The 26,301-nt window shown below is 48.6% G+C and overlaps 1 protein-coding gene and 1 long non-coding RNA gene across 3 annotated transcripts in view; one reads left to right on the forward strand and one right to left on the reverse strand.

Annotated features, from left to right (window-relative positions):
* LOC310769208 overlaps positions 1-26,301 on the reverse strand; it is a 133,649-nt gene that overhangs the window by 10,637 nt on the left and 96,711 nt on the right. The gene's annotated exons all lie outside the window — the stretch shown is intronic.
* The window catches only part of LOC310769020 (neuroglobin-like), a 38,018-nt gene that overhangs the window by 1,287 nt on the left and 10,430 nt on the right, over positions 1-26,301 (forward strand). Inside the window, exons 1-2 of one of the 2 annotated variants that reach the window (XM_083628060.1) lie at positions 2,280-2,369; positions 8,747-9,027. In XM_083628060.1, coding sequence (XP_083484186.1) covers positions 8,804-9,027 — 224 coding nt within the window. In that variant the 5' untranslated portion in view covers positions 2,280-2,369; positions 8,747-8,803. Of the gene's footprint in view, positions 1-2,279; positions 2,370-8,746; positions 9,028-26,301 lie in introns of those variants that run through there. The other variant, XM_083628059.1, reaches the window with a different exon arrangement.

Below are 26,301 nucleotides of genomic sequence, written 5' to 3' on the forward strand. Positions count from 1 at the left end.
CAGGCGTGCCTTCCTCTTGGCATGTTTCTCCCTTGTGTCCTGAGTTCGAGTGTCTTCAAAGCCCAGGACACCTTTGGTAAAGGCTGTTCTCCAACTGGAGCGCTCGCAGGCCAGAGTTTCCCAGTTGTCAGTGTTTATACTACATTTTTTAAAGATTTGCCTTGAGAGAGTCTTTAAACCTCTTTTGTTGACCACCAGCATTACGCTTTCCCTTTTTAAGTTTGGAATAGAGTAGTTGCTTTGGAAGATGATCATCAGGCATCCGCACAACACGACCAGTCCAACGAAGTTGATGTTGAAGAATCATTGCTTCCACACTCGTGATCTTTGCTTCTTCCAGTACACTGGCATTAGTTCGCCTGTCTTCCCAAGTGATGTAAAAAAAATTGGAGACGCCGTTGATGGAATCTTTCGAGGAGTTGGAGATAAACACACACACACGCCCCAAAAGTGGGGGAACAAGTCTCTGTGCTCCACAGAAGTTACAAGCAGTATGTTGACAGGGGTGGGAAGCAAAGTGAATCTTCCCTTGCTTGTGAATTTTATTCTAGCTTGACCTTTCTTGCATCACAGCACAATCCTATGTGCGTTTAAGGTAAAGGTAAAGGGACCCCTGACCGTTAGGTCCAGTCTTGGCCAAGTCTGGGGTTGCGGCGCTCATCTCGCTTTACTGGCCGAGGGAGCCGGCATACAGCTTCCGGGTCATGTGGCCAGCATGACTAAGCCGCTTCTGGCAAACCAGAGCAGCGCACGGAAACACCGTTTACCTACCCGCCGGAGTGGTACCTATTTATCTACTTGCACTTTGACGTGCTTTCAAACTGCTAGGTTGGCAGGAGCAGGGACCGAGCAACGGGAGCTCACCCCGTCGCAGGGATTCGAACCGCCAACCTTCTGATCAGCAAGTCCTAGGCTCTGTGGTTTAACCCACAGCGCCACCCGCGTCCCTAGCTTTACACAGAAGCAAATTCATTTAGTTTGGCGGGGCTTGCTCCCAAGTAAGTGTGCACAGGATTGCAACCTCAGTCTGAGTTTGTTTTCTGTGCCACTGGGTGGATCAGAGGCTGACCTCTACTCCAGTTCTTATTTATTTCCCTTCCTTACCTCCCCCTCCCCTTTTTATGAAGATTACCTGCTCTGGAATCCCACATCTAATTCTCCCCTGGTCTCCTCGTTGGCCCAATAGGACTAACCTAGCCAGCTAGCCCTGGTGATCATCTAATGTTTACTGGACGGATTTCCCCCCCCCAAAAAAATTGATTTTTGAATTCTGAATTTATTGTTATTGATGCTGTATTTTATGCTGTTTTTTGTTGCATCAATTAAGTGTTTTAAATTTGTTGTTAGCCGCCCTGAGCCCAGTTTTCTGAACCGGGAAGGGCAGGGTATTAAAAAAAAAAATTATATTATTAGCCCTCCTGGCAGTTCAGCAAAACCTCCCCTGGAGCACTTCAGCCTGGGTGCTGCTCCAGGGTTCACCCAGTCCCCAAGACCCACCTGTCAGCTCCATCCTTGCCCCCTTGTCTCCCTGATGTGGCTTGGAAGTGGACGTCTGAAAATGCTCAACCTTGGGAAATTTAGGGCAGAGAGTTAAACTATGGAACTCCCTCCCACTAGAGACAGTGATATCCAACAGCTTGTAGGACTTTGAAGGAAGAGTGGACCAGTTAATGGAGGCTATTGATGGTCGCAGAGACATCACCTTGCCAACAAAGGTCTGTATAGTTCAAGCTATGGTTTTCCCAGTCGTGATGTATGGAAGTGAGAGCTGGACCATCAAGAAGGCTGATCGCCGAAGAATGGATGCTTTTGAATTCTGGTGCTGGAGGAGACTCTGGAGAGTCCCATGGACTGCAAGAAGATCAAACCTCTCCATTCTGAAGGAAATCAGCCCTGAGTGCTCACTGGAAGGACAGATCCTGAAGCTGAGGCTCCAAGACTTTGGCCACCTCATGAGAAGAGAAGACTCCCTGGAAAAGACCCTGATGTTGGGAAAGATGGAGGGCACAAGGAGAAGGGGACGACAGAGGACGAGATGGTGGGACAGTGTTCTCGAAGAGACCAATATGAGTTTGAGCAAACTGCGGGAGGCAGTGGAAGACAGGAGGGCCTGGCGTGCTCTGGTCCAGGGGGTCACGAAGAGGCGGACACCACTAAACGACTAAACAACAACAATTGATGGTTGCTAGCCAGGATGGCTGTGTTCCTGCTCCACAGTTGAGGCAGCCGTGCTTCTGAATCCCAGCTACTGGAAACCACAGGAAGGGAGAGTTGCTAATTGTGCTGGCATCCTTCTTGTGGGTTTCCCAGAAGAGCCTTCTGGGTGGCGGCAGGATCCTGGAGTGGTGCTGAGAACACCAACATTGCAGGTTCGATCCCCAGATGGGACAGGTGCTTCTTCCCACATTGCGCGCGCGGGGGCGGGGGTTGAACTAGATGACTCTGGAGGTCCCCTCCAACTCTACAGATCTATGATTCTATGACTAGATGGGTCATTGGCCTAATCTAGCAAATTCTTCTTACATTTGTTAAGTGATATGCAGTATCCTGCTTTGCACAGACCTGGTCAACCTGTGGGTCGTCGCCCCCCCCCCCCATGTTGTTGGACTACAACTCCCATCATCCCTGAGCTCTGGCCTTGCTAGCTAGGGATGATGGGAGTTGTAGTCCCACAACATCTGGGGGGGACCCACAGGTTGAGAACCTTGCCAATTAAGGAATTTGATCCTTGGCTTTCTTAACTGATGAATCGGTTACTTTCTAATAACCCAGAAAAGCCTCACTATAGGTTCCTTTGCTTGATTAAATATTGTTGTTGCTGCTATACAGGGCATAGCTGTCAACTTTTCCCTTTTTTTAAGGGAAATTCCCTTGTTCCGAATAGGATTCCTCGCAAGAAAAGGGAAAAGTTGACAGCTATGATACAGGGACGTCTTACCCACAGAGATTAGTGGCGCAGGGGCGCCAGATTTTGAAGGGCGCCGCAGGCTGAGTCAGTGGCGTAGCGTGGGGGGTGCAGGGGGGGCCGGCCGCACCGGGTGCAACATCTGGGATTAGGGCAAATCCACGGGTTAGGGGGCGCAAATCCACGGGTTAGGGGGCGCAAATTACTTGCCTTGCCCCGGGTGCTGACAACCCACGCCACGCCACTGGGCTGAGTGTCCGGGAAGGAGAGTCAAGGCGCGCTCCCTTCCCGGCTCCCCTCCTCTCAGCCACCCATCGGAGCGCGCTGCGTCCGGCTCAGGGAAGCCCCTCGCGTCCTCTCCCTCCGGGGCTGCCTGGGCACCTGGCGGGCGCAATCGGGGCGGGCGCAAGGCGTGTCTCTCTCGCCCCTCTCTGGCCACCTCGCTGCCTGCCGCGGAGTCTGCCAGCGGAGCAGGGAAGCGCCCAGTGCGATCCCGGAGCCGGGCGAAGATGGCACAGCTGGCGAGCCACCTGATCTTGCTGGTACTCCTGTCGCGCGGAGTTCCCTCGACGGGGACAGCTAAGGGGGGCGCCGGGCGCTTAGAGGGCGCCTGGGCTGCGATCCGGGAGCCTCTTACTTAGGTGCAGCGCCGAGCCCGGGATGTAAAGGAGCTGGCCCGAAGCCCCCACGCCTCCGGTTAATAAACGGTCCTGGCTGTTAATCATCATCATCAACAACAAAAGGTATCCATTCTTTAAGAATATTTCTCTTTCACTATTCCTTACATTAACACACTGCTCCCTTCCTGGCTTCGACTGGTTGTTAATCAACAAAAATATTGAGTTGATTAATCTGTTAGTTAAAAAGAACAAAACCCCAGACCATTTGAAAAAAGTGATTATATTAGAGATCTCTGGTTGTGTGTCTACATTTCCTCCTTTATCTCCTACCTAAAGGTAAAGGTAAAGGTACTCCTGACCATTAGGTTCAGTTGTGACCGACTCTGGGGTTGCGGCGCTCATCTCGCTTTATTGGCCGAGGGAGCCGGCGTACAGCTTCCGGGTCATGTGGCCAGCATGACTAAGCCGCTTCTGGCGAACCAGAGCAGCGCACGGAAACGCCGTTTACCTTCCCGCCGGAGCGGTACCTATTTATCTACTTGCACTTTGACGTGCTTTCGAATCACTAGGCTGGCAGGAGCAGGGACCGAGCAACGGGAGCTCACCCCGTCGCGGGGATTCGAACTGCCGACCTTCTGATCGGCAAGTCCTAGGCTCTGTGGTTTAACCCACAGCGCCACCCGTGTTCCTATCTCCTACCTAACTTGTTCGAAAATTAAGTCTCTTTGGTGTAGCCTGAAGCATTTAGCATGTGGGGGTGTCAGTCAGGTGTTCAGAAGCGCATCTGTCTCCTGGTGTGTGTTGAGTTTCTGCTCAGTGACAAACCCGGATTTGTCACAGTGCAAGGCGAGAAATTAAGGTCGGGGGGACACATTCCTGTGCATGCAAACCCCTCGAAGGCTGCATTCTAACGGGAGATGGTGGCAGGACTCTTCCCTTTGTCCTGTTGGCTGAATTCCGGCCACACACGAGTTTCTACAGCTACACACAGGCACAGAACTCACAGTCCGCTTTTCCATTTTCCAAAATTGGAAAAGTGGTATAATACCGACAAAAACAGAGTGGCTTGCCAAATTGTTGGAGTATTACAATACATCCAAAACAATGGGAGAATTTGGAAGGATCTCAAAAGAGAAGATAGGCAAGGACTAGAAGGTGTTTAAAGGATATTTGCAAAATCATAGTGAAAAACCAGAACTCCTGTTAGAATAAATAAGTTCTGTTATAAATAATGAAATACTAAATAAGATGGATAACAATGTGTAACAGAAAAAGAAGTAGAAAGTTGGTTTAAAAGTGTGTGAAAGGAAGTAATAGAAGTGGAAAGAAATTGCAACTGAGTAGATTGGAAGTCTAACACAAGGGTGGGGTGAGGGGTGGTGGTGGGAAAAGGAGGTATGTGTGGGATTGAGTGTGGGTATGTATGAATATTTTAAAGGATTGTATGAAATGTATGTTTGTCTGTATATTCGTAATATGTATGTATTAATGTTGAATTATTTTAATAAAATAAAAAATTTAAAATTACAAAAAAAACTCACAGTCCAGTTTGGGAAGAGGCACAGCCACACCTTCCAGGCAGGTAACAGCACACAAGGATGGCACAGAGAAACAAGGGCTGAAGACGGGCACACCTGGGGAGAAAGGATGTGGTTTAGGGCTGCTAGACCTCCAGGCCTGATCTGAAGTCTCCAGGTTGGCCATGCCCCCTCCAGGTGGGCAGAGGGAGAAAGGGCTTGAAACTCCAGGTGCGCAAGAGCACCTTTAGCAATAACTTCAACAAAAATATTAAGAAGTTGGCTGCACATCACAGCAAAGGTGCTCTGAGCAAGGCCGGTCTGCCCTCCCAATTAACCTCCGTCTCCAGGGCCCAGCAGAGACATCCCCTTGCCGACAAAGGTCTGTATAGTTCAAGCTATGGTTTTCCCAGTCGTGATGTATGGAAGTGAGAGCTGGACCACAAAGAAGGCTGATCACCGAAGAATGGATGCTTTTGAATTCTGGTGCTGAAGGAGACTCTTGAGAGTCCCATGGACTGCAAGAAGATCCAACCTCTCCATTCTGAAGGAAATCAGCCCTGAGTGCTCACTGGAAGGACAGATCCTGAAGCTGAGGCTCCAAGACTTTGGCCACCTCAGGAGAAGAGAAGACTCCCTGGAAAAGACCCTGATGTTGGGAAAGATGGAGGGCACAAGGAGAAGGGGATGACAGAGGACGAGGTGGTGGGACAGTGTTCTCGAAGCTACCAGCGTGAGTTTGACCAAACTGGGGGAGGCAGTGGAAGACAGGAGGGCCTGGCGTGCTCTGGTCCAGGGGGTCACGAAGAGTCGGACACCACTAAACAACAACAACTCCCGGGCCCACCTTGTAACATTGCCAGAGTCCACCCTAATTTTGCGCCCCATAAATTTGGGGCCTGAGATGCTCCTTGCGAGCTTTGGGGTTCCCCCATCATTCCCATCTCCATCTTTGGGTCCTTGGAGATTTCCCCGGTCTCTCCCACCCATCCTTGTACTTTTCCGGACGGAAACTGGCACTGCTTCAGCCGAACGCTCTTGTTTGCCGGCGCCTCTCCATGGATCTCCTCCAGCAGCTCAGAGGCTTTCGTTCGCAGCCTGGCAGCGGCTCCCAAGTGGCCATGTGTACCAGCAGAGCCGGTGGGTGGGAGGCAAGAAGTGCCCCCCCGCTGGCGCCAGCCATTTCCAATCCACCGCCCGCCCCCCCCCCACTGCAAAACCTCAAGCTCTTTGTCGAAGTGCAAGGAACACTGTTAATTGCAACATGCACCCTGCGTTTACTGAGTTTAGGCTTTCCCACGCTGCTCTGCGTACAACCTGGGGGTTGCTTACAATGAGAAGAGAAACCAATTTAAATTATGCACATTATAATTATTATTATTATTATTATTATTATTATTAATTTATACCCCACCCTTTCCCAGTTCAAAAACTGGGCTCAGGGTGGCTAACAACAAATTTAAAACACTTAATTATAAAAGCAGCATAAAATACAGTATAAAAACATGTTGTTGTTGTTTAGCTTGTCCGCCTCTTTGTGACCCCCTGGACCAGAGCACGCCAGGCCCTCCTGTCTTCCACTGCCTCCCGCAGTTGGTGGCCTTTCCTTCCTCGGAGGTTTTGAAGCAGATGTCTGATGGCCATCTGTCATGGATGCTTGAGTTGAGACTCCTGCATTGCAGCGGGTTGGTCTAGATGACCCTTAGGGTCTCTTTTTTTTTTAAAAGAAATATTTATTAAGATTTTACAAAGACAAATATACAAAAACACATAATAATAAAAGAGAAAAAGATAAAAAGATAAATAAAACATACAGAAACAACAAGAAAAATTTAAAAAAAATATTTTTCACAACATAAAACTCGTTTGCTTGTTTCTTTGACTTCCTCACACCTCCCCTTCTTGTATTCCCATTTAAATAATCAAATCAGCAAATCCTTACCCTCTTTCATTTAACTTATCTCTATAACGTAACATTTTATAACTCAGTATTTTCATACATTATCAATTCATTTTTGCATATTCTTATTAACTTTGTTGCCAATACCACTTATTTCCAATCCAACACCATTTTAGTTATTTTTTTTTTACCTAATTATACCCTTCTTCCATATTCTTAAAGCATTACAGCTGGAAACCACTTAATTTCTATCCAACATCATTCTAACATTCATTAATTTTGCAATATTTCTGTAGATAGTCTTTGAATTTCTTCCAATCTTCTTCCACCGCCTCTTCTCCCTGGTCCCGGATTCTGCCAGTCATTTCTGCCAGTCCCATGTAGTCCATCATCTTCATCTGCCACCTTCCTCGGAGGTTTTGAAGCAGATGTCTGATGGCCATCTGTCATGGATGCTTGAGTTGAGACTCCTGCATTGCAGCGGGTTGGTCTAGATGACCCTTAGGGTCTCAACTCTGATTCTAAGTTATGGTTACCAGATTTTTTTTTCAATGAATCCGGGGACACTTTTTTTCTTTTTTGAAGCTGAGTAGCAGCAGGGAGGCAGTAGTGGGGATGGTGAAGCAGAAGACCCTGGGCCCAGGCACACATGCATATTGTATAAAGGTGCAAAGCCCTTCTTCGCACCCTGTGAAACAAATGTGCAGAGACTGGGCAATGGTGACTCCCAAGCCTTCCCCAATCTCTTGCCCCCTTCCCCTTTTGTTTTGACAGATCTGGGGAGGCTCAGGAGTCATGGGCAGACGGCCGTTGCCCAGGAGGGGCCAGCCTGGTAGTGCAGTTGGCTCTGGCTGGCTTCAGGAGCTGCTGGCTGTCGTGGCGCAGGAAAAATGGTGGGTGCCATGGCAGCGGGCAGCGAACAGCTCCTATAACTAGCCAGAGCCAACTGTGCTACCAGGCTGGCTCCAGGTTGCTGAGGCTGCCGCTGCCACGTTTCCCGGGGACAGATTTGCAAATCTGGGGACATTCCGGGAACCAGGGACGTCTGGTAACCCTATTCTAACTTCCAAACGCAACAACCTTTTCTCACAGGGAAGTGGGTCGTTCTGGTTCCCTTTTCCAACTCTACAATATCCATTTTGAGGCAAGGCGACCAGAACGCTACACAGTGTTCCAGATGCGCTATAGATTTGCATAATGGCCTTATTATTATGATAACAGCAGTTTTATATTCATTTCCTTTCATAACGATCCCTAGCATGGAATCTGCCCTTTTCACAGCCTCCACACGCACATCTACCCTTTTCATTCGGTTGAGTGTGTGCATGGGTGTTTTTAACGCGAGCCCTGGGTTCAAATCACTGTCCAGCCCTTGAATGTCCGGGTCTCTGCCGTCTGTCAAGCTGGCCTACCTTGCAAGGTTGTGATGAGGTTATCTGGGGTGGGGTGGGGAGACTCTGCCCCCCGCTCTTCAGGCAGAGGTCTGGAGAGGAATATAACTGAAACTAGCTTAGGTGGGATTGCTCAATGGGCAGAGCATAAAGCTCTTAATCTCGGAGTTGTGGGAAAGATTGCTGCATTGCAGGGGGTTGGAATAGATGACCCGCAGGGTCCCTTCCATTTCTGTGAAACAAAGTGGGCCTGGCGGACCGTTTCCTGCTCGCGTACAATTTTCAGCGGGAACAACGTGTGCCGCGAAACCCTCGCCAGCGCTTCTCCCTTCTCCCCCGAGAGCTGATTCAATTAATGCCTGTTTGTTCCGTCTCCAGCTATCTTTGAAATAAAAAAATTCTGTTTGCTTTAGCTGGCGTGGAGGGAAAGGAGGACACGGGGGTGCCAGAATCCGTCCCCCCAGAGAAAGATGGGGTGTGCCTTATCTGGACCAGGCGTCACACCGGAGCCAACTTTTGACGTGGAAAAGAGAGGGTCATTTGTGGAAGGCGGGCTGGACTTGAGCAAGGAGACGGAGTGTGGGAGAAGCACTGAGCAGCTCTCCCTTTCAGAGTCTCAGAAGGCCCTGATCCGAGAGTCCTGGAAAATCCTGCACAAAGACATTGCAAGGGTCGGGGTCATAGTCTTCATCAGGTAAGGGCAGGCTGTGTGTGTTTGTGTGTGTGTGTGTGTGTGTGTGTGTGTGTATGTGGCACGGAGGGTTTCCTTTCGAATTTATTATTTCGGTCACAGACCAGTTCCAGCTCACATACACTATCAAGGAAGTCGTAAAACACAACGGAGATACATTTGAATTTGCAATTAGATATAACAGGGGCAATACAGATACAGTGGACTCTCGGGTTGCAAACGTGATCCATGCAGGATGCACGTTCGCAATCTGCAGCGTTCGCAACACGCGTCTGCACACGTGCTGGTTGTGAATCAGCGCTTCTGCGTATGCGCAAAGCACAATTTAGTGCTTCTGCACATGCGCGATCGCCGAAACCCGGAAGTAACCCGTTCTGGTACTTCCGGGTTTCGGCGGTCCGTAACCCGAAAAAACACAACCTGAAGAGGCTGTAACCCAAGGTGTGACTGTATAAAAAGGTAAAGAGACCCCTGGCCATTAGGTCCAGTCGTGACCGACTCTGGGGTTGAGGCGCTCATCTCGCTTTATTGGCCGAGGGAGCCGGCATTTGTCCGCAGACAGCTTCCGGGTCATGTGGCCAGCATGACTAAGCCGCTTCTGGCGAACCAGAGCAGCACACGGAAACACTATTTACCTTCCCACTGGAGTGGTACCTATTTATCTACTTGCACTTTGAGGTGCTTTTGAACTGCTAGGTTGGCAGGAGCAGGGACCGAGCAACGGGAGCTCACCCCGGTGCGGGGATTCGAACCACCGACCTTCTGATCGGCAAGTCCTAGGCTCTGTGGTTTAACCCACAGCGCTACCCGCGTCCCGTGACTGTATAGCAACAGTTTAAAAACATATAAATTAAAACTTAGTCACTAAAATATAACCTAAATTTATCATTTAAGGCCTTAATCATTATGATAGCACAGCTTGTTCCCTAAGTTTTATGGCAATCCCACAGAATTTGGCTACCCTTAACGTGATCTCAGGATCCTTTTCCTCTACCAGGGATTTTAGACTTTGAAGTTCGGATTCCTTTGGAACTGAACTGGTCAGAACTGAACATCCTTGTGACGCGTAGAAATCTCACAGGTGCAACTGATGTATTAAGAGCCAACTGACAGCGGGACGGTCTCCTCGGAAGGCGGTGGACTCCACTGGAGGTTTCTAAGCAGGAGTTGAATGGCCATCTCTCATCGTTAGTTGTGATTCTTGCTTTTCAGGGCGTTGGGCTAAATGGAGGACCCCTCCCAAGTCTGGAATCCTATAATTCTGTGATATGATAAGGTACAAGCCAAGTTCTCAAAAAAAAAAGAGGAAAAAAGTTCTGCTATTTCATAACCTGCGGGGAATGCGTTGGAGCAGACCCCTGCAACTAGCAGGATTGGACCCTGGCGAGGGTTCAATCCTGCTCGCTTTGGCTTTGCAGGTTTCTTCCCCTGCTTGGGAAAGAGGCGCTTGCATAGCCAAGGCTCAGTGCGGGGCTGTTTCAAAGCCCTTTTGCAAAGAGCCCTGTGTTGTTCTTTGCAGAGGGGACCTGCGACTCCCTCTGCCACCTCCCCCCCCAAATTCTTTATTATTCCAAAACCAAAGAGAATTACAAACATCAAATTCAGAATCCATCCCACCTCCCCCCCCCAAAATTCTTTATTATTCCAAAACCAAACATCAAATTCAGAATCCATATTCATTTTCTAACTTAAACCTATTGCGTAAGTTACCTGAATTAAAATATACCTAATTACTCTAAACTTCCCTTTGCTGTATATAAATACAGCACGATTAGAAAAATTATATTATGATATTATAAATTCCCATATACCCCCCACTCCCATTCACCCATGCGTGATCTCAATTTTTTACTTCTTCCGTCTTGCTGTGTTGTTCCCTCTCCCACCTTTTGAGAGCCCTGGATCTCTCTGGGCAGGCCAATGGCACTGTCTGAACCAGATTCAGCCGAAGCCAGGATCCACCCAAATCGCCCTGATTTTGGTTGAGGATTCGGACTTCATCCAGATCGAGAGCACGGCCCTATTCATGCTGCACCCCAGCATTGCGTAGTTAAACGATGGATCTCCCTCCAGCAGGAAACAGTGGTGCCCACCATCTATTGACGGCTACTGGCCATGATGGCTGTGCTCTGCCATCACCACCGAAGGTGGCAGTGCTTCTGGGTACCAGTTGCTGGAAACCACAAGAAGGGGATAGTGCTCTTGCGGGGACTGCTTGGAGGTTTCTCATTGGGGCACCTGGTTCCCTGGGAGAACAAGTTGCTGGACGAGGTGGGCCCTTGGCGTGATCCAAGAGTCAGGCATTCCTAATGGAACCTCCAGGCCCAAGAGCAGTCTATCTAGATCCCTAGGTTCTTAGGGGCATCTGACCACTGTGAGATAAGGGTGCTGGAGTGAATGATCCATCAGGCTCTTCTTCTCTTTTTGGGTACCTTGACAGCAAGCATTGGACCGGTATGAGCTGTTAGAAAGCTGCCTTACCCTAGCCCAGCCTAATAATAATAATAATAATAATAATAATAATAATAATAATAATAATTTATTTATACCCTGCCCATCTGGCTGGGTTTCCCCAGCCACTCTGGCACTCTGGACAGCTTCCAACAAATATTAAAATACAGTATTACATCAAGCGTTAAAAGCGTCCCTAAACAGGGCTACCTTCAGATGTTGTCTAAAAGTCTGGTAGTTGTTGTTGTCTTTGACATCTGGTGGGAGGGCGTTCCACAGGGCGGGTGCCACCACCGAGAAGGCCCTCTGCCTGCTTCCCTGTAACTTGGCTTCTTGCAGTGAGGGAACCTCCAGAAGGCCCTCGGAGCTGGACCTCAGTGTCCGGGCAGAACGATGGGGGTGGAGACGCTCCTTCATATATACTAGACCGAGGCTGTTTAGTGTTGCCCACACTGGCCAGCAGCTGCTTCCTGAGGCTTCAGGCAGAAGTCTTTCCCAACGCCATTGCTGAACGAACCTTCGGCAACTCCCTTTCCAAACATGCATTCGGCCGCTGGGCTGAGTCCCGTCGCCGTGACGACCTCCCTTTTGTTTGCTGACATGCTTAGGGATCCAGAGATGCTGAGAGCAAGTTGACATTGACCTCCGTGAGTTTGTTTTCCCTGTGCTGTGCTCTCTATCTGCGTTAGAAGGGATTGATTCCAAGAGAAAATGGGGCATTTGTGGTTACCGCGCTCAGGATGCCTCAATATTGATTCCCAGATAATGGCAAGAGCAAACAGGACGCCTGCCTGGATGTTCACTGGGGGGGGGGGCGTGTTGTTGTTGTTTGTGCATTTCCCTGGCAAGCGGACGATTCACTTTAGGACTTTAAAGCAAAGTAAAAATGGGCAACTGCTCAAGGGGGGGGGTCAGTTTCCTTCAGGCGAGATGCCTCCTTCACAGGCGTCCTCCATCTTTGCAGAATCATAGAACTGTAAATCCAGTGCCGGATTTACGTATAAGCTAAACAAGCTCTAGCTCAGGGCCCCACTCTCTTGGGGGCCCCCCAAAAAAAATTAAAGGAAAAAACAAACAAAACACAGCGGCACCTCTGGTTGCAAATTCTGGAGCCTCGTTCACAACCTGAGCAGAACACAACCCACGTCTGCGCATGCGCGGGTCGCGATTCGCTGCTTCTGCGCATGCGCATGCGGTCATTTTGAGCATCTGCGCATGCGCGAGCGGCGAAACCTGAAAGTAACCCTTTCAGGTACTTCCAGGTCGTCGCGGGACGCAACCTGAAAACGCTCAACCTGAAGCAAACGCAACCCGAGATATGACTGTATAAGATAGAAAACAAATGAAACAAAACCTACCTACAGCAACCGTGTTTTGTGTTGTGTAGGCTCCTATGATGTAAGTCACGGGCCCTGCCTGCTAGCCTGCTCCCTGAAATATCACTGCTTTGCTCCTTTCTATATATAGGGTTGTGCTGTGGGTTAACCACAGAGCCTAGGACTTGCCGATCAGAAGGTCAGCGGTTCGAATCCCCGCGACTGAGTGAGCTCCTGTTGCTCGGTCCCTTCTCCTGCCAACCTAGCAGTTCGAAAGCACGTCAAAGTGCAAGTAGATAAATAGGTACCGCTTCGGCGGGAAGGTAAACGGCATTTCTGTGCGCTGCTCTGGTTCGCCAGAAGCGGCTTAGTCCTGCTGGCCGCATGACCCGGAAGCTGTACGGCGGCTCCCTCGGCCAGTAAAGCGAGATGAGCGCCGCAACCCCAGAGTTGGCCACGACTGGACCTAATGGTGCCTACATTCTGCATGGACTGGTTGCAGGGCAACATGTGCAAATTGCTTGAGATACCTATTAGGTCCATCAGTTACCATCTAGCATATATTCAACACAAAAAACAGCAACAATTTGTTGTTGACAAAGGACAGCTGGACATAGAAAGGGCCCCATTACCTTCAGTAGCTTAGGGCCTCATCAGACCTAAATCTGGCCCTGATCCAGCCCAACCCTCAGCATCCAGGACAGATCTCTTTAAAAACAAACAAGGAAGGGGAGCCCAAAACCTTCCAAGGGAGTCCGTTCCACTGTTGAACAGCTCTTATTGCCGGAACGTTCTTCCTGATGTTTAGCCGGGACCACATAACACTGGTCCGGAAAGACATACATTGGCTCCCAGTACTTTTCCAGGTACAATTCAAAGTGTTGGTGCTGACCTTGAAAGCCCTAAACGGCCTCAAAGGCCCAGTATACCTGAAGGAGCGTCTCCACCCCCATCGTTCTGCCCGGACACTGAGGTCCAGCTCCGAGGGCCTTCTGGCCCTTCCATCACTGCAAGAAGCAAAGTTACAAGGAACCAGGCAGAGGGCCTTCTCGGTGGTGGCACCCGCCCTGCGGAACGCCCTCCCACCAGATGGCTTTCTATTAGCAATCCGTTCGTCCAACGCTTTTTGATGCATTTCCTGCTCACTTTCCTAACTGCAAAAAATCCAGAATTGTGTGTGTTTCTTTTTAAAGTGGCTTTGTTGCACTTTGTTAATCCAATTTAGCCTACATTTCTGGTGCATGTGCTTGAATACTGACATTGCAGAAACATCTTTTCTTTCTGTCTCAATGTATCTCCCCCCCCCCCCCCAATGAAACCAGGAATTCCGAGACTGGCTTAAGGAGCGTGCTGTAAAGATAGCAATCCAGTTTGCAGATGAGCAGTTCCGTGTAGACCATTAGAGGTGACTTCCTTCTCCACCTGTTCTTTTAGCCTTCCTTCCTTGGTCTGGCTTGGGGGTGTGTGTGGATGATTATGTTTTTAACTTCTTGCAAGAGGAACTGCGCAATGGTCAATTGAACCACCTGCCCTCCGGCCTTCAAGGAAGAACTTCTTTGTGGTGGCGCTTGGGCGAGAACTGTCGTCGCGCCACTCCTTGGTGTGTGGAGTGCCACAGGGGTGCAATACACTCCCCGATGCTTTTCAACATCTTTATGCGCCCCTTCGCCCAGCTTGTCCAGAGTTTTGGGCTGGGCTGCCATCAGTATGCCGATGACACCCAACTCTATCTGTTGATGGACGGCCATCCTGACTCGGCCCCAGACACACTGACCAGATGTCTGGAGGCTGTGGCTGGATGGTTACATGGGAGCCGGTTGAAGCTAAATCCTTCGAAGACACAGGTCCTGTGGCTGGGACGGGACAATATGGGATTGGGGGGCAACTCCCATCTCTTGTGGGGGCGCAATTAGTGCCAGCACCGTCCGTTAAGAGTTTGGGTGTAATCTTCGACACCTCCCTTTCCATGGAGGCGCAGATTGCAGCTATAACAAAGGCGGCATTTTTCCATCCCCGCCAAGCTAAGCAGTTGGCTCCTTGCCTCTCTCGCCCTGACCTGGCCACTGTGATCCACGCGACGGTCACCTCCAGACTGGATTATTGTAACTCGCTCTACGTGGGGCTGCCCTTGAGACTGTCCCAGAAACTCCAGCGGGTGCAGAATGCCGCAGCGAGACTCCTTACGGGGTCTTCGCTGCGAGATCACATTCATCCGGTGCTATTACCTGCTGCACTGGCTCCCGGTGGGGTACAGGATCAGGTTTAAGGTGCTGGTTTTAACCTTTAAAGCCCTATATGGCCTAGGACCCTCGTACCTACGGGACCGCCTCTCCTGGTACGTCCCACGGAGGACCTTACGGTCTTCAAATAAAAACATCTTGGAGGTCCCGGGTCACAGAGAGGTTAGTTTGGCCTAAACCAGAGCCAGGGCCTTTTCAGTACTGGCCCCGATCTGGTGGAACGCTCTGTCCCAAGAGACTAGGGCCCTGCGGGATTTGACATCTTTCCACAGGGCCTGCAAGACGGAGCTGTTCCACCAGGCCTTTGGCCAGGGAACAGCCTGACCCCCTCCTTTGGTGAGCCTCGTAGAACTCTGGCCCAATGGTTGCCATTAATTTGATTTTGAATTGGTTTTAGAATATTGATTTTAGAATGCTGTGTTACTTTATTGCTGTTAGCTGCTCTGAGCCCGGCTTCGGCTGGGGAGGGAGGGATATAAATCAAATTTTATTATTATTATTATTATTAGTAGTAGTAGTAGTAGTATGGGGGAATGCACTTCACACATGCTCAGAGGTATTTACGCGCAGCAGCAGGGTGTGGGGCTGCCTTAGCATTGGGGAGCAAAAGGAGAGGAACCAAGGCATTTTGAGCTGAAATGAACCTTTTCTAGCACCCCTCCAAAAAAGAACCTTTGGAAGTGTAGTTTATGTTAAAAGAAAAAAAAACCTATATAGAGTCCTTATGTAGGTTCCCTATCAGTAGGAGAAAATAACAGGGGCCAACCAGAGAATATTGAGAAGCAAAGCAGCTAGTAAGCCTGATCTTTATTAAACTGTTGCAACAGGATCCTCACCCGCACCTCACGCAGGAGGGAGGAGGAACCCAGAACAATGGTGCACCAGCCGTTATATAGACTTTTGAATTTGCCACCCTGTAGATCAAGACCACCCCCAAAAACATCATACATACATCACAGAAGGAGGCGGTCTACAGCAGAAATCCTGCTTTGCCAGGATACCTGATAATGGTCACTGATTGCATTACCTGGGCATTCTTTTGTGATGGTAAATATGGTAATTCCTGAGTCCAGGACACAGGCTCACCCTATTCATACCCAAATACACCCTTAAGACAGGATTTGTGAGCAAACAGACAATGGGGGAGGTTTTTCCCATTTCCATCCAAACCGCAGAGGAATACTTGAGGTCACTGAAAGAGTCAAAATGGCTTTAGGACTGTTTTTCCTGTACAGTGGTACCTCAGGTTAAGTACTTAATTCGTTGCGGAGGTCCGTACTTAACCTGAAACTGTTATTAACCTGAAGCACCACTTTAGCTAATGGGGCCTCCTGCTGCTGCCGCGCTGCCGGAGCACGATTTCTGTTCTCATCCTGAAGCAAAGTTCTTAACCTGAAGCACCATTTCTGGGTTAGCGGAGTGTGTAACCTGAAGCATATGTAACCCGAGGTACCACTGTACTGTTTCAGACACGTGGTTTCTATATTTATGTATGTGTTTGCCTGGTACATTCATGAACATTTATTTTATATCTTAGACCTTGTAATTCTCGTAACATTTACATCACGCAGAACTATAATTCCCAGCACCCTTAACAAACTGCCGTCTCCGGGATTCTTGCTGGGGACATGCTTTTAACCGTCTGGCGCAGCCTTCTTGAGGCCGTTCTTGGCATGCATGTTTGTTTTTGACCTGCGCTGAGCAATGCGTTGTTGCTTTTTTCCAGGGATCTGTTTTGTGTCTGGCTAAATCGAATTGGCTTTCAGGAAAGCAGTTTTGCAGGTGGCTGTGTGTGTCTGTGTGTGAGAGAGAGGGAGAGAGGCAGTTGAAAGAAGGGGCTTTTCAGGCAGGGGATCTGGAGGCAGCCCATATTTTTTCTCCCTCCCACCCCGTTCGGGAACTTGACCTGCCCTCCGCATCGTTCAGACAGGGTGGGATCACCCTGATCTCTTGTTTGTGGAAGAAACTTTTTATTTGTTCGCAACGGAGCCGAGCGTGCCAAGTTCTTAGGCAAATATCAGAAGCTGCTGGAGAGGCAATCATCTTCTCCGAGGCTGTTGGGGTCTCCCAATTTGCACCGCTGGGCCCAGACCCGACCTCACCATTGGGGGCGGGGGGCAGTGGCGTAGCGTGGGGGGTGCAGGGGGGGCCGGCCGCACCGGGCGCAACATCTGGGGGTTAGGGTTAGGGGGCGCAAATCCACGGGTTAGGGGGCGCAAATCCACGGGTTAGGGGGCGCAAATTATTTGCCTTGCCCCGGGTGCTGACAACTCACGCTACGCCACTGGCGGGGGGGGGTATAGGAACATAAGAAGAATCAGCTGGATCAGACCAATGTGCCCCCCTGTTTTCACAGTGGCCAACCAGACGCTTGTTCTGGAAAACCCACCAGCAGGATTCGAACTCAAGAGCCCTCTCGCCTCCTGCTGTTTCCAACAACTGGCTGTTTAGAAGCTCGGCTGACTCAGGCCACAGAGGCAGAGCGGAGCCGTTGGGGCTCATATAAGGTGACCAGACGTCCCCGTTTCCCAGGGAAAGTCCCCGGATTTACAAATCAGTCCCCATACAAAATCCATTGAAGTTGAAAAGTGTCCCCAGATTCACTGGGGGGGGGGGGGAATCTGGTAGCCTTAGGCTAGTAGCCTTTCTTTCCTCCATGAATTTGTCCATCCGAGTTGGTGGCAGTGAGTTCCACAGTTTAACTGTGCACTGAAAAAGTACTTTCTTTTATCAGCCCTGGACTTTCCTATATATATATATATATATATATATATATATATATATATATATATATAAGTTTTTTAACCTATCATTTTCAACAATGATAAAACATACTTTTATATCTTATACAGTGGTACCTCGGGTTACATATGCTTCAGGTTACATACGTTTCAGGTTACAGGCTCCGCTAACCCAGAAATAGTACCTCGGGTTAAGAACTTTGCTTCAGGATGAGAACAGAAATCGTGCGGCGGCAGTGGGAGGCCCCATTAGCTAAAGTGGTGCTTCAGGTTAAGAACAGTTTCAGGTTAAGAACGGACCTCCAGAACGAATTAAGTACTTAACCCGAGGTACCACTGTACAATTTTTTTTTACTTCCATCAATCATCTGAAAAATTTTCCAATCTTTTCCACTTAGTTTACAGTTCTTACTTTCCCTATTACATTTAAGTATCATAACTAATGTATCTCTCTTTTTATCTTCTTTGCAATATTTCATATATTCCTCCTTACAAAACTTCTTGTGGTCCTACTAGCATAATTTGTTGATTACAGTTGCTCTTCAAATAGTTTGTGTATTTATTCCAATCTTCTGTAACTCTCTGGTCCGCAGGTTTCGAATCCTTCCTGTCGTCTTATCTAATTCTGCGTAGTCCATTAATTTTGTCTGCCATTCTTCTTTCGTTGGAATTTCTTCTTGCTTCCATTTCTGGGCCAACAATACTCTGGCCCTGGACCTCCCAACATTCAGAAACCAAAGAAATGCATACCCCTAAACATTTTGTGAATCTTTGTACTTTTGTCCATTTACTGTATTTATTTCCCCCAATTTGAAGTATAAAATGGTGATTTTTCTTGAGTCAAAATCAGAGTACAGTGTTACTGCTGGTTGCGAATGGGATCTGTTCCGGAGGCCCGTTTGCAACCTGAAAGGAACGCAACCCGCATCTGCGTAGGTCACGATTTGCTGTTTCTGCGCATGCGCGTGACGTCATTTTGCGCATCTGCGCATGCGCGAGCGGCGAAACCCAGAAGTAACCCTTTCCGGAACTTCTGGGTCGCCGCGGGACACAACCTGAAAATGCTCAACCTGAAGCAAACGTAACATGAGCTATGACTGTACCCCTAAACATTTTTTAACAAAAAAGCACTTATTATTATTATTATTATTATTATTATTATTATTAAACACACTGTGTTTTCCCCTGACAGGGACTCAAGCCTGGCAGATAGGAACAAGAGAAGTTAAAAGCCTAGGGGGAAATCATTACAAAACAATTTAACATGGGTAGAATTTTAAACTCTCTATATACATTTTTATAATCAGGTTGAAATTGAAAAAAAAAATGGAGGCTCCCCTGGTTGCCAAATCTGATGCAGAATTCTGAGCTGGCCCAGCAGTCTGGTCAGATACAATCCCTGTTGTAAAAAAATGGGACAAAGGGGAGACAGAAAGGAAGGGTGGGAGTGATCAGTGCAGGATTTACATATAGCTCAAGGCCCCACTCTCTTGGGGGCCCCCCCAAAAAATTAAAGGAAAAAAAACACCACTGGATGTACATTTCCAAAATATAAAATAAACAAATAAAATAAAACCTACACACAGCAACAGTGTTTTGTGTTGTGTAGGCTCCTCTGATGTAAGTCATGGGCCCTGCCTGCTCGCCTGCTCCCTAAAATATCCCTGGTTTGCTCCTTTCTATATATAGGGTGCCCACATTCTGCATGGACTGGTTGCACTGCAACATGTGCAAATGGCTTGAGATACCTATGAGGTCCATCAATTACCATATAGCATATACTCAACACACACAAAACAGTGACCATTTGTTGTTGGCAAAGGACAGCTGGACATAGAAAGGACCCTATTACCTTCAAGAGCTCCTTAGGGCCTCATCAAACCTAAATCCGGCCCTGGGAAGGGGAGACAGAAAGGAAAGCTGGGTGGGAGGGATAATTTCTTATTTTTAAAAAACTCTCCTGGCTGCAAACGGCTTAAGTGCGACTCGTGTGTGCCCTCTGCTGGGCTCCCTCGGGTGCTCACGCTGCTGCCTTGAAATCCATCAACACCTCTCCATCCTTTGGCTTCTTGGCTGCCTGCATCCTCTCCCTAATTCTGTTGTTTGTTGTTTAGTCGTTTAGTTGTGTCCGACTCTTTGTGACCCCCTGGACCAGAGCACGCCAGGCACTCCTGTCTTCCACTGCCTTCCGCAGTTTGGTCAAACTCATGCTGGTAGCTTTGAGAACACTGTCCCACCATCTTGTCCTCTGTCGTCCCCTTCTCCTTGTGCCCTCCATCTTTCCCAACATCAGGGTCTTTTCCAGGGAGTCTTCTCTTCTCATGAGGTGGCCAAAGTCTTGGAGCCTCAGCTTCAGGATCTGTCCTTCCAGTGAGCACTCAGGGCTGATTTCCTTCCAAATGGAGAGGTTTGACCTTCTTGCAGTCCATGGGACTCTCAAGAGTCTCCTCCAGCACCATAATCCAAAAGCATCCATTCTCCGGCGATCAGCCTTCTTTATGGTCCAGCTCTCACTTCCATACATCACTACTGGGAAAACCATGGCTTTAACTATATGGACCTTTGTCGGCAAGGTGATGTCTCTGCTTTTTAGGATGCATTCTAGGTTTGCCATCGCTTTTCTCCCAAGAAGCAGACGTCTTTTAATTTCGTGACTGCTGTCACCATCTCCAGTGATCATGGAGCCCAAGAAGTAAAATCTCTCACTGCCTCCATTTCTTCCCTTTCTATTTGCCAGGAGGTGATGGGACCAGTGGCCACGATCTTTGTTTTTTTGATGTTGAGCTTCAGACCATATTTTGCGCTCTCTCCCTAATTAACAGGCTACAAGTGGGTCAGGTGCGGCTAAGTAAATAGCACCCCCTCAGACTTCACCCCAGGCAGCCGACATGCAAGAGGCGCCCCATAGCCGCCCCCCTTCCCTAATTAGCACCTCTCTTTTCTATTTCTCTCTCCCCACAAGAGCACTCATTAAATCCCCTTGCCCTCCTCCCCAGCGTTTAACCTGATTTGCGTGGCAGCAAATGATTGACAGGCCTGGAAGTGAGCGGATCCTCGAAGGCATTTGAAGCGGCGAGCCCACGCGCTTACTCGGGAGTACGTCCCACGGAACACCGTGGGATTTGCCGCTGAGTAAACCCGCCTCGGTGGGACATGGGTGGCGCTGTGGGTTAAACCACAGAGCCTAGGGGTTGCCGATCAGAAGGTTCGAAGGTTGGTGGTTCGAATCCTCGCAACGGGGTGAGCTCCTGTCGCTCAGTCCCTGCTCCTGCCAACCTACCAGTTCGAAAGCATGTCAAAGTGCAAGTAGATAAATAGGTACCACTCCTGCAGGAAGGTAAACAGCATTTCCGTGTGCTGTTCTGGTTCGCCAGAAGCGACGTGGTCATGCTGGCCACATGACCCGGAAGCTGTACGCCAGCTCCCTCGGCCAGTAAAGCGAGATGAGCACCACAACCCCAGAGTCATCTGCAACTGGACCTAACGGTCAGGGATCCTTTTACCTTTACCTTTTACCCAGCTATTTAGAAAGCTGATGTGAGTTTCAATCTGTTTTTAGTTCATTGTCACTTTTTGAGGGTCGTCAATTATTGTTAGGGACGCGGGTGGCGCTGTGGGTTAAACCACAGAGCCTAGGGCTTGCCGAACAGAAGGTCGGCGGTTCGAATCCCCGCGACGGGGTGAGCTCCCGTTGCTCGGTCCCAGCTCCTGCCAACCTAGCAGTTTGAAAGTTGCTCGGTCCCAGCTCCTGCCAACCTAGCAGTTTCCGTGCGCTGCTCTGGTTCGCCAGAAGCGGCTTAGTCCTGCTGGCCACATGACCCAGAAACTGTACGCTGGCTCCCTCAGCCAGTAAAGCGAGATGAGCGCCGCAACCCCAGAGTCGGCCATGACTGGACCTAATGGTCAGGGGTCCCTTTACCTTTACTACCTTTAAACCCACCTCGGACCGCACTGTTAGCTGCCCGGTTCTCACCGGCGATTTTTCAAATGTTGCTTTAGAGAAGATGAAAACCACACATGTTACTAGACAGGAAACAGATGTCCTTCTAAGCTGGGGATATTTTCAAGGGGTTATTCCAAAATAGAACAGAAGGAACCTCTCTCTCTCTCTCTCCGAAAGGTTCTGCCCACTCACATTTTGTGCTCAAATTTTTTTTTATATATATACATAAATTTTTCAGCATATCATTTTCAACAGTAATTAAACACATTTTAACATCTTATACAATTTTTTTTTACTTCCATCCATCTCATCTGGAAATTTTCCAATCTAATCACTAAATACACATTTTCCCACTTCTTCAATTACATTTAGCTCACAACTAATATCACTGTTCTTTCTCTAATTTGCAATGCTTCATACATTTCTCCTTACACAGCTTCTTGTAGTCCTACTAGCGTAATTGGTTGGTTACAGTTGCTCTTCAAATAATTCGTATATTTCTTCCAATCTTCTGTAAATCTCTGGTCCTGCAGGTTTCGAATCCTTCCTGTCATTTTGTCCAATTCTGCATAGTCCATTAATTTTGTTTGCCATTCTTCTTTCGTCAGAATCTCTTCTTCCATTTCTGGACTAACAATACTCTTGCCACAGTTGTTGCATGTAAGAAAAGTTTGACATCTTTCGTGCTCAAATTGAACCTGATTAAACTGGCAATTTTAACAACAGTATAAAGGCTGGTCGTTACAAAAGACAATTTAGTGCTTCTCCACCAACATTATTATTTCTGTTAAGTTGTGGGTGAACATATCAGATGACACAGTGATTCTTCAAACAGCTCTTGTTTATTCACAGGCCAGGACAGAACTGAACTGAAGGGTTCAGCCAGCCTGCTTATATAGAGCTCCACTACAACGCAACAGTAGCCACTTTCTGTAACTATCCAATCACTGAACGTCACTTTCGATCCCTTATTTGCATATGTGGACCTGAGTGAAAACTATCTACAGTATCCCCCTGCTGGACCAGGGTGAGAACTTCAGTACATAACAATTTCACAAACCTGGACATGTGTGTGTGGTTGTCATTTGCCTGCTTGGCATGTATAATATTTCAGCTGATTTATTTATTGATTCGTCAGGGATAGCCTTGGCCTTCCTTCTTCTAAACCACAAAGCTCCAAGCTGGCTTCCAAAAACTGAAAATGATGAATTCGAATGGCAAATGAAAATTAACTGGCGCGATAAAAACAAAGACTCGAATAAATGTGAGGGGAGCAAGTTAGGTGCACCCCAGACCCCGAGATTTCAGGGCCCAAACTATGATCTTGACTCCATGGTCGGAGGCAGCACTGCTTCTGAATCCCAGCTGCTGGAAACTACAGGAGGGGAGAGCGGGTCTTGTGTTCGAATCCTGATTGCTGGCTTCCCATTTGGGCATCTGGTTGGCTGCTGGGCTGGACGGGCCACTGGCCTGACGCAGCAGGCTTGTCTTTATGCTCTTGCGTTCTCATTTCCCAGTGTGATCCCCGGTCACATCCCTTCTTGCAAAAAGTTTGACCTTTGGGGAAAGTATTCCCCAAATGTCGCTGTGTTAGGGAATTGGCTTTCTCCCCCCGTGGCAGCAGACAAGCAGAAGAAAGGAAAAGGAGCCTTCTTACCAAATAGAAGCTTTAATAATCGCAGCGAGAGAACAAAGAGCCCATCTCAGGATTGAGGTTGAATCCTGACAAGACAGAATCCTGGGGGGACAGGGGGCAGGCGGGTGTGGAGGACTCCCTGGTCCTGATTGGGTAACTGTGCCCCTGAAGGACCAGGTGCGCAGCCTGGGAGTCATTTTGGACTCACAGCTGTCCATGGAGGTGCAGGTCAATTCTGTGTCCAGGGCAGCTGTCTACCAGCTCCTTCTGGTACGCAGGATGAGACCCTATCTGCCCACAGACTGTCTCGCCAGAGTGGTGCATATTCTGGTTATCTCCCCTTGGACTACTGCATGTGCTCTGTGTGGGGCTACCTTTGAAGGTGATCCAGAAACTACAACTAATCCAGACTGGTGACTGGGAGTGGCCGCCGAGACCACATAACACCAGTCCCAGGACGTTTCTGAGCACAATTCAAGGTGTTGGTGCTGACCTTGAAAGCCCTAAACAGCCTCGGTCCAGTATATCTGAAGGAGCGTCTCCACCCCCATCATTCTGCCCGGACACTGAGGTCCAGCTCCGAGGGCCTTCTGGCGGTTCCCTCATTGCGAGAAGTGAGGTTACAGGGAACCAGGCAGAGGGCCTTCTTGGTGGTGGTGCCCGCCCTGTGGAACGCCCTCCCAGCAGATGTCAAAGAAATATTTTACTTTTAAAAGACAACTGTTTAGGGAAGTTTTTAATGTTTGATGCTGTATTGTTTTTAATATTCGGTCAGAAGCCGCCCAGAGTGGCTGGGGAAACCCAGCCAGATGGGCGGGGTATAAATAAATTATTATTATTATTATTATTATTATTATTATTATTATTATTATTACTATTATTACTACTACTATTATTATTATCTCCTAGGAATGGCGGTGCTCCCAATTAAGCATTTCACCACCTTACGCCCCTATTAATCTACGTCATGTCTACGTCTTGTAATCTGATCTTGTTCCCTCTGTGCTGTGTGTGCTTTCTGTTCTGCCACTTTCTGAGCTCTTCTTGTCCTTGGGAAGAGCGCAGGAATGCTGTCCGGAGACTGTGAATCTTCCAGTGTTTCTTCTCCTAGCTGTTCCCCATCCCGTATTTCCCAGCTTCTGCCTTCTGAACTATGTCCCTCTGCAAACCGCTGTTCCAAATCTATACTGTCCTCCTCAGTGCAGCCCGGTCCCTGACACCACCCCTGCAAAAACTGACAGTCTGCAAGTGCCTCGTGTTTCTGGGAACTGTTGCTTGCACCAACCCCGCTGAGCTATAATTCCCAGCACCCTTAACAAACATCACTTCTCTTGATTCTTTTTTTGGGGGGGCGGAATCATGCGCCTTAAAGTTCTGAGGTGTACGCAGCCACAGAGAAGCATTTTACCACCATACGGGGACCCTGCAAAAATAACACGAATTTAGGCATACAACTGATATTTTAATAGCCGGCCGTGACTGATTGAATTTCCCCCACTGATCAAAATCCTCCTGGGTTGGTGCAAACATTGTCTCCTGATTCAATCTACTCAGGTCTGAGCTAATCCTTCTCCTCGGTTAATTAGGACACGTTATTAAATTCCAATCCAATTTTCAAAGCTTATATCCTGCTTGCTGAGCCTTCTCTGCTTTAAACCCCTTATCCATGTTTAACTTATACCTGAGCATGTTGGAAAACTCACAGATAACGGCTAATAAAGCCAGGGCAAATCTTCGGGGGATTTTGCAAGAATCAAACACCGCCTGCCTTTTGCAAGAGTTTTATCGCCTCCTCCTCAGCCTTTGATATTAAACGCTGCCCTGTGAGAGGCAAGAGGCCAAATCAACAGTTGCCTCTGCCTTAATCCAGTCCAGCTCTTGAAGGGGAGTGAATCTGCATCTGTCCTTGTGCGAACGTTAAGGATAGTAGGAGAGGATATATTGATTAAATATTACCCTTCCTTCACTCATGCTAGTGAGTCATGTAGCAAACCAGTTTCCCCTCGATATGGCAGGAAGCTAGTTTGCAGAATTGTCTGAATCTCTTTCGTTAAGCAGATTGGATTATTCCTGGTGTCCCCTTTTATCCCCCTTAAAAGAATAAAGACACAAGAGTTTCTCCTTAAAAACAACAAGAAGTTTACTCACATTCAGTTCACAGTCTGATCCCTGAAGGCAGGCTTTAGCTAGTAGTCACAGAACATAGTAAGGGACACTGGTGGCACTGTGGGTTAAACCACAGAACCTAGGACTTGCTGATCAGAAGGTCGGCGGTTCGAATCCCCGCAATGGGGTGAGCTCCCGTTGCTCGGTCCCAGTTCCTGCCAACCTAGCAGTTTGAAAGCACGTCAAAGTGCAAGTAGATAAATAGGTACCGCTCCGGCGGGAAGGTAAACGGCGTTTCTGTGCGCTGCTCTGGTTCGCCAAAAGTGGCTCAGTCATGCTGGCCACATGACCCGGAAGCTGTATGCCAGCTCCCTCAGCCAGTAAAGCGAGATGAGTGCCGCAACCCCAGAGTCGGCCACGACTGGACCTAATGGTCAGGGGTCCCTTTACCTTTACCTTACAGAACATAGTCTGAGTTCATCCCTTATGGGCAGTGCCGGATTGAGGTTTGATGAGGCCCTAAGCTACTGAAGGTAAGCTATAGCTTGTTTAACTTATACGTATGGGGACTGAGCCCATGTGCTGCTGGCTGAGAGCCAGCAGACAGAAAAATACATTAAGAGAATATTAAATACATTAAGAGAGCCAGTGTGGTGTAGTGGTTAAGAGCAGTAGTCTCGTAGTCTGGGGAACCGGGTTCGAGTCTCCGCTCCTCCACATGCAGCTGCTGGGTGACCTTGGGCCAGTCACACTTCTCTGAAGTCTCTCAGCCCCACTCACCTCACAGAGTGTTTGTTGTGGGGGAGGAAAGAAAAGGAGAATGTTAGCCGCTTTGAGACGCCTT

Source organism: Podarcis filfolensis (assembly GCF_964270895.1).
Source record: "Podarcis filfolensis genome assembly, chromosome: 8".
In the NCBI taxonomy this organism is placed as follows: domain Eukaryota; kingdom Metazoa; phylum Chordata; class Lepidosauria; order Squamata; family Lacertidae; genus Podarcis; species Podarcis filfolensis.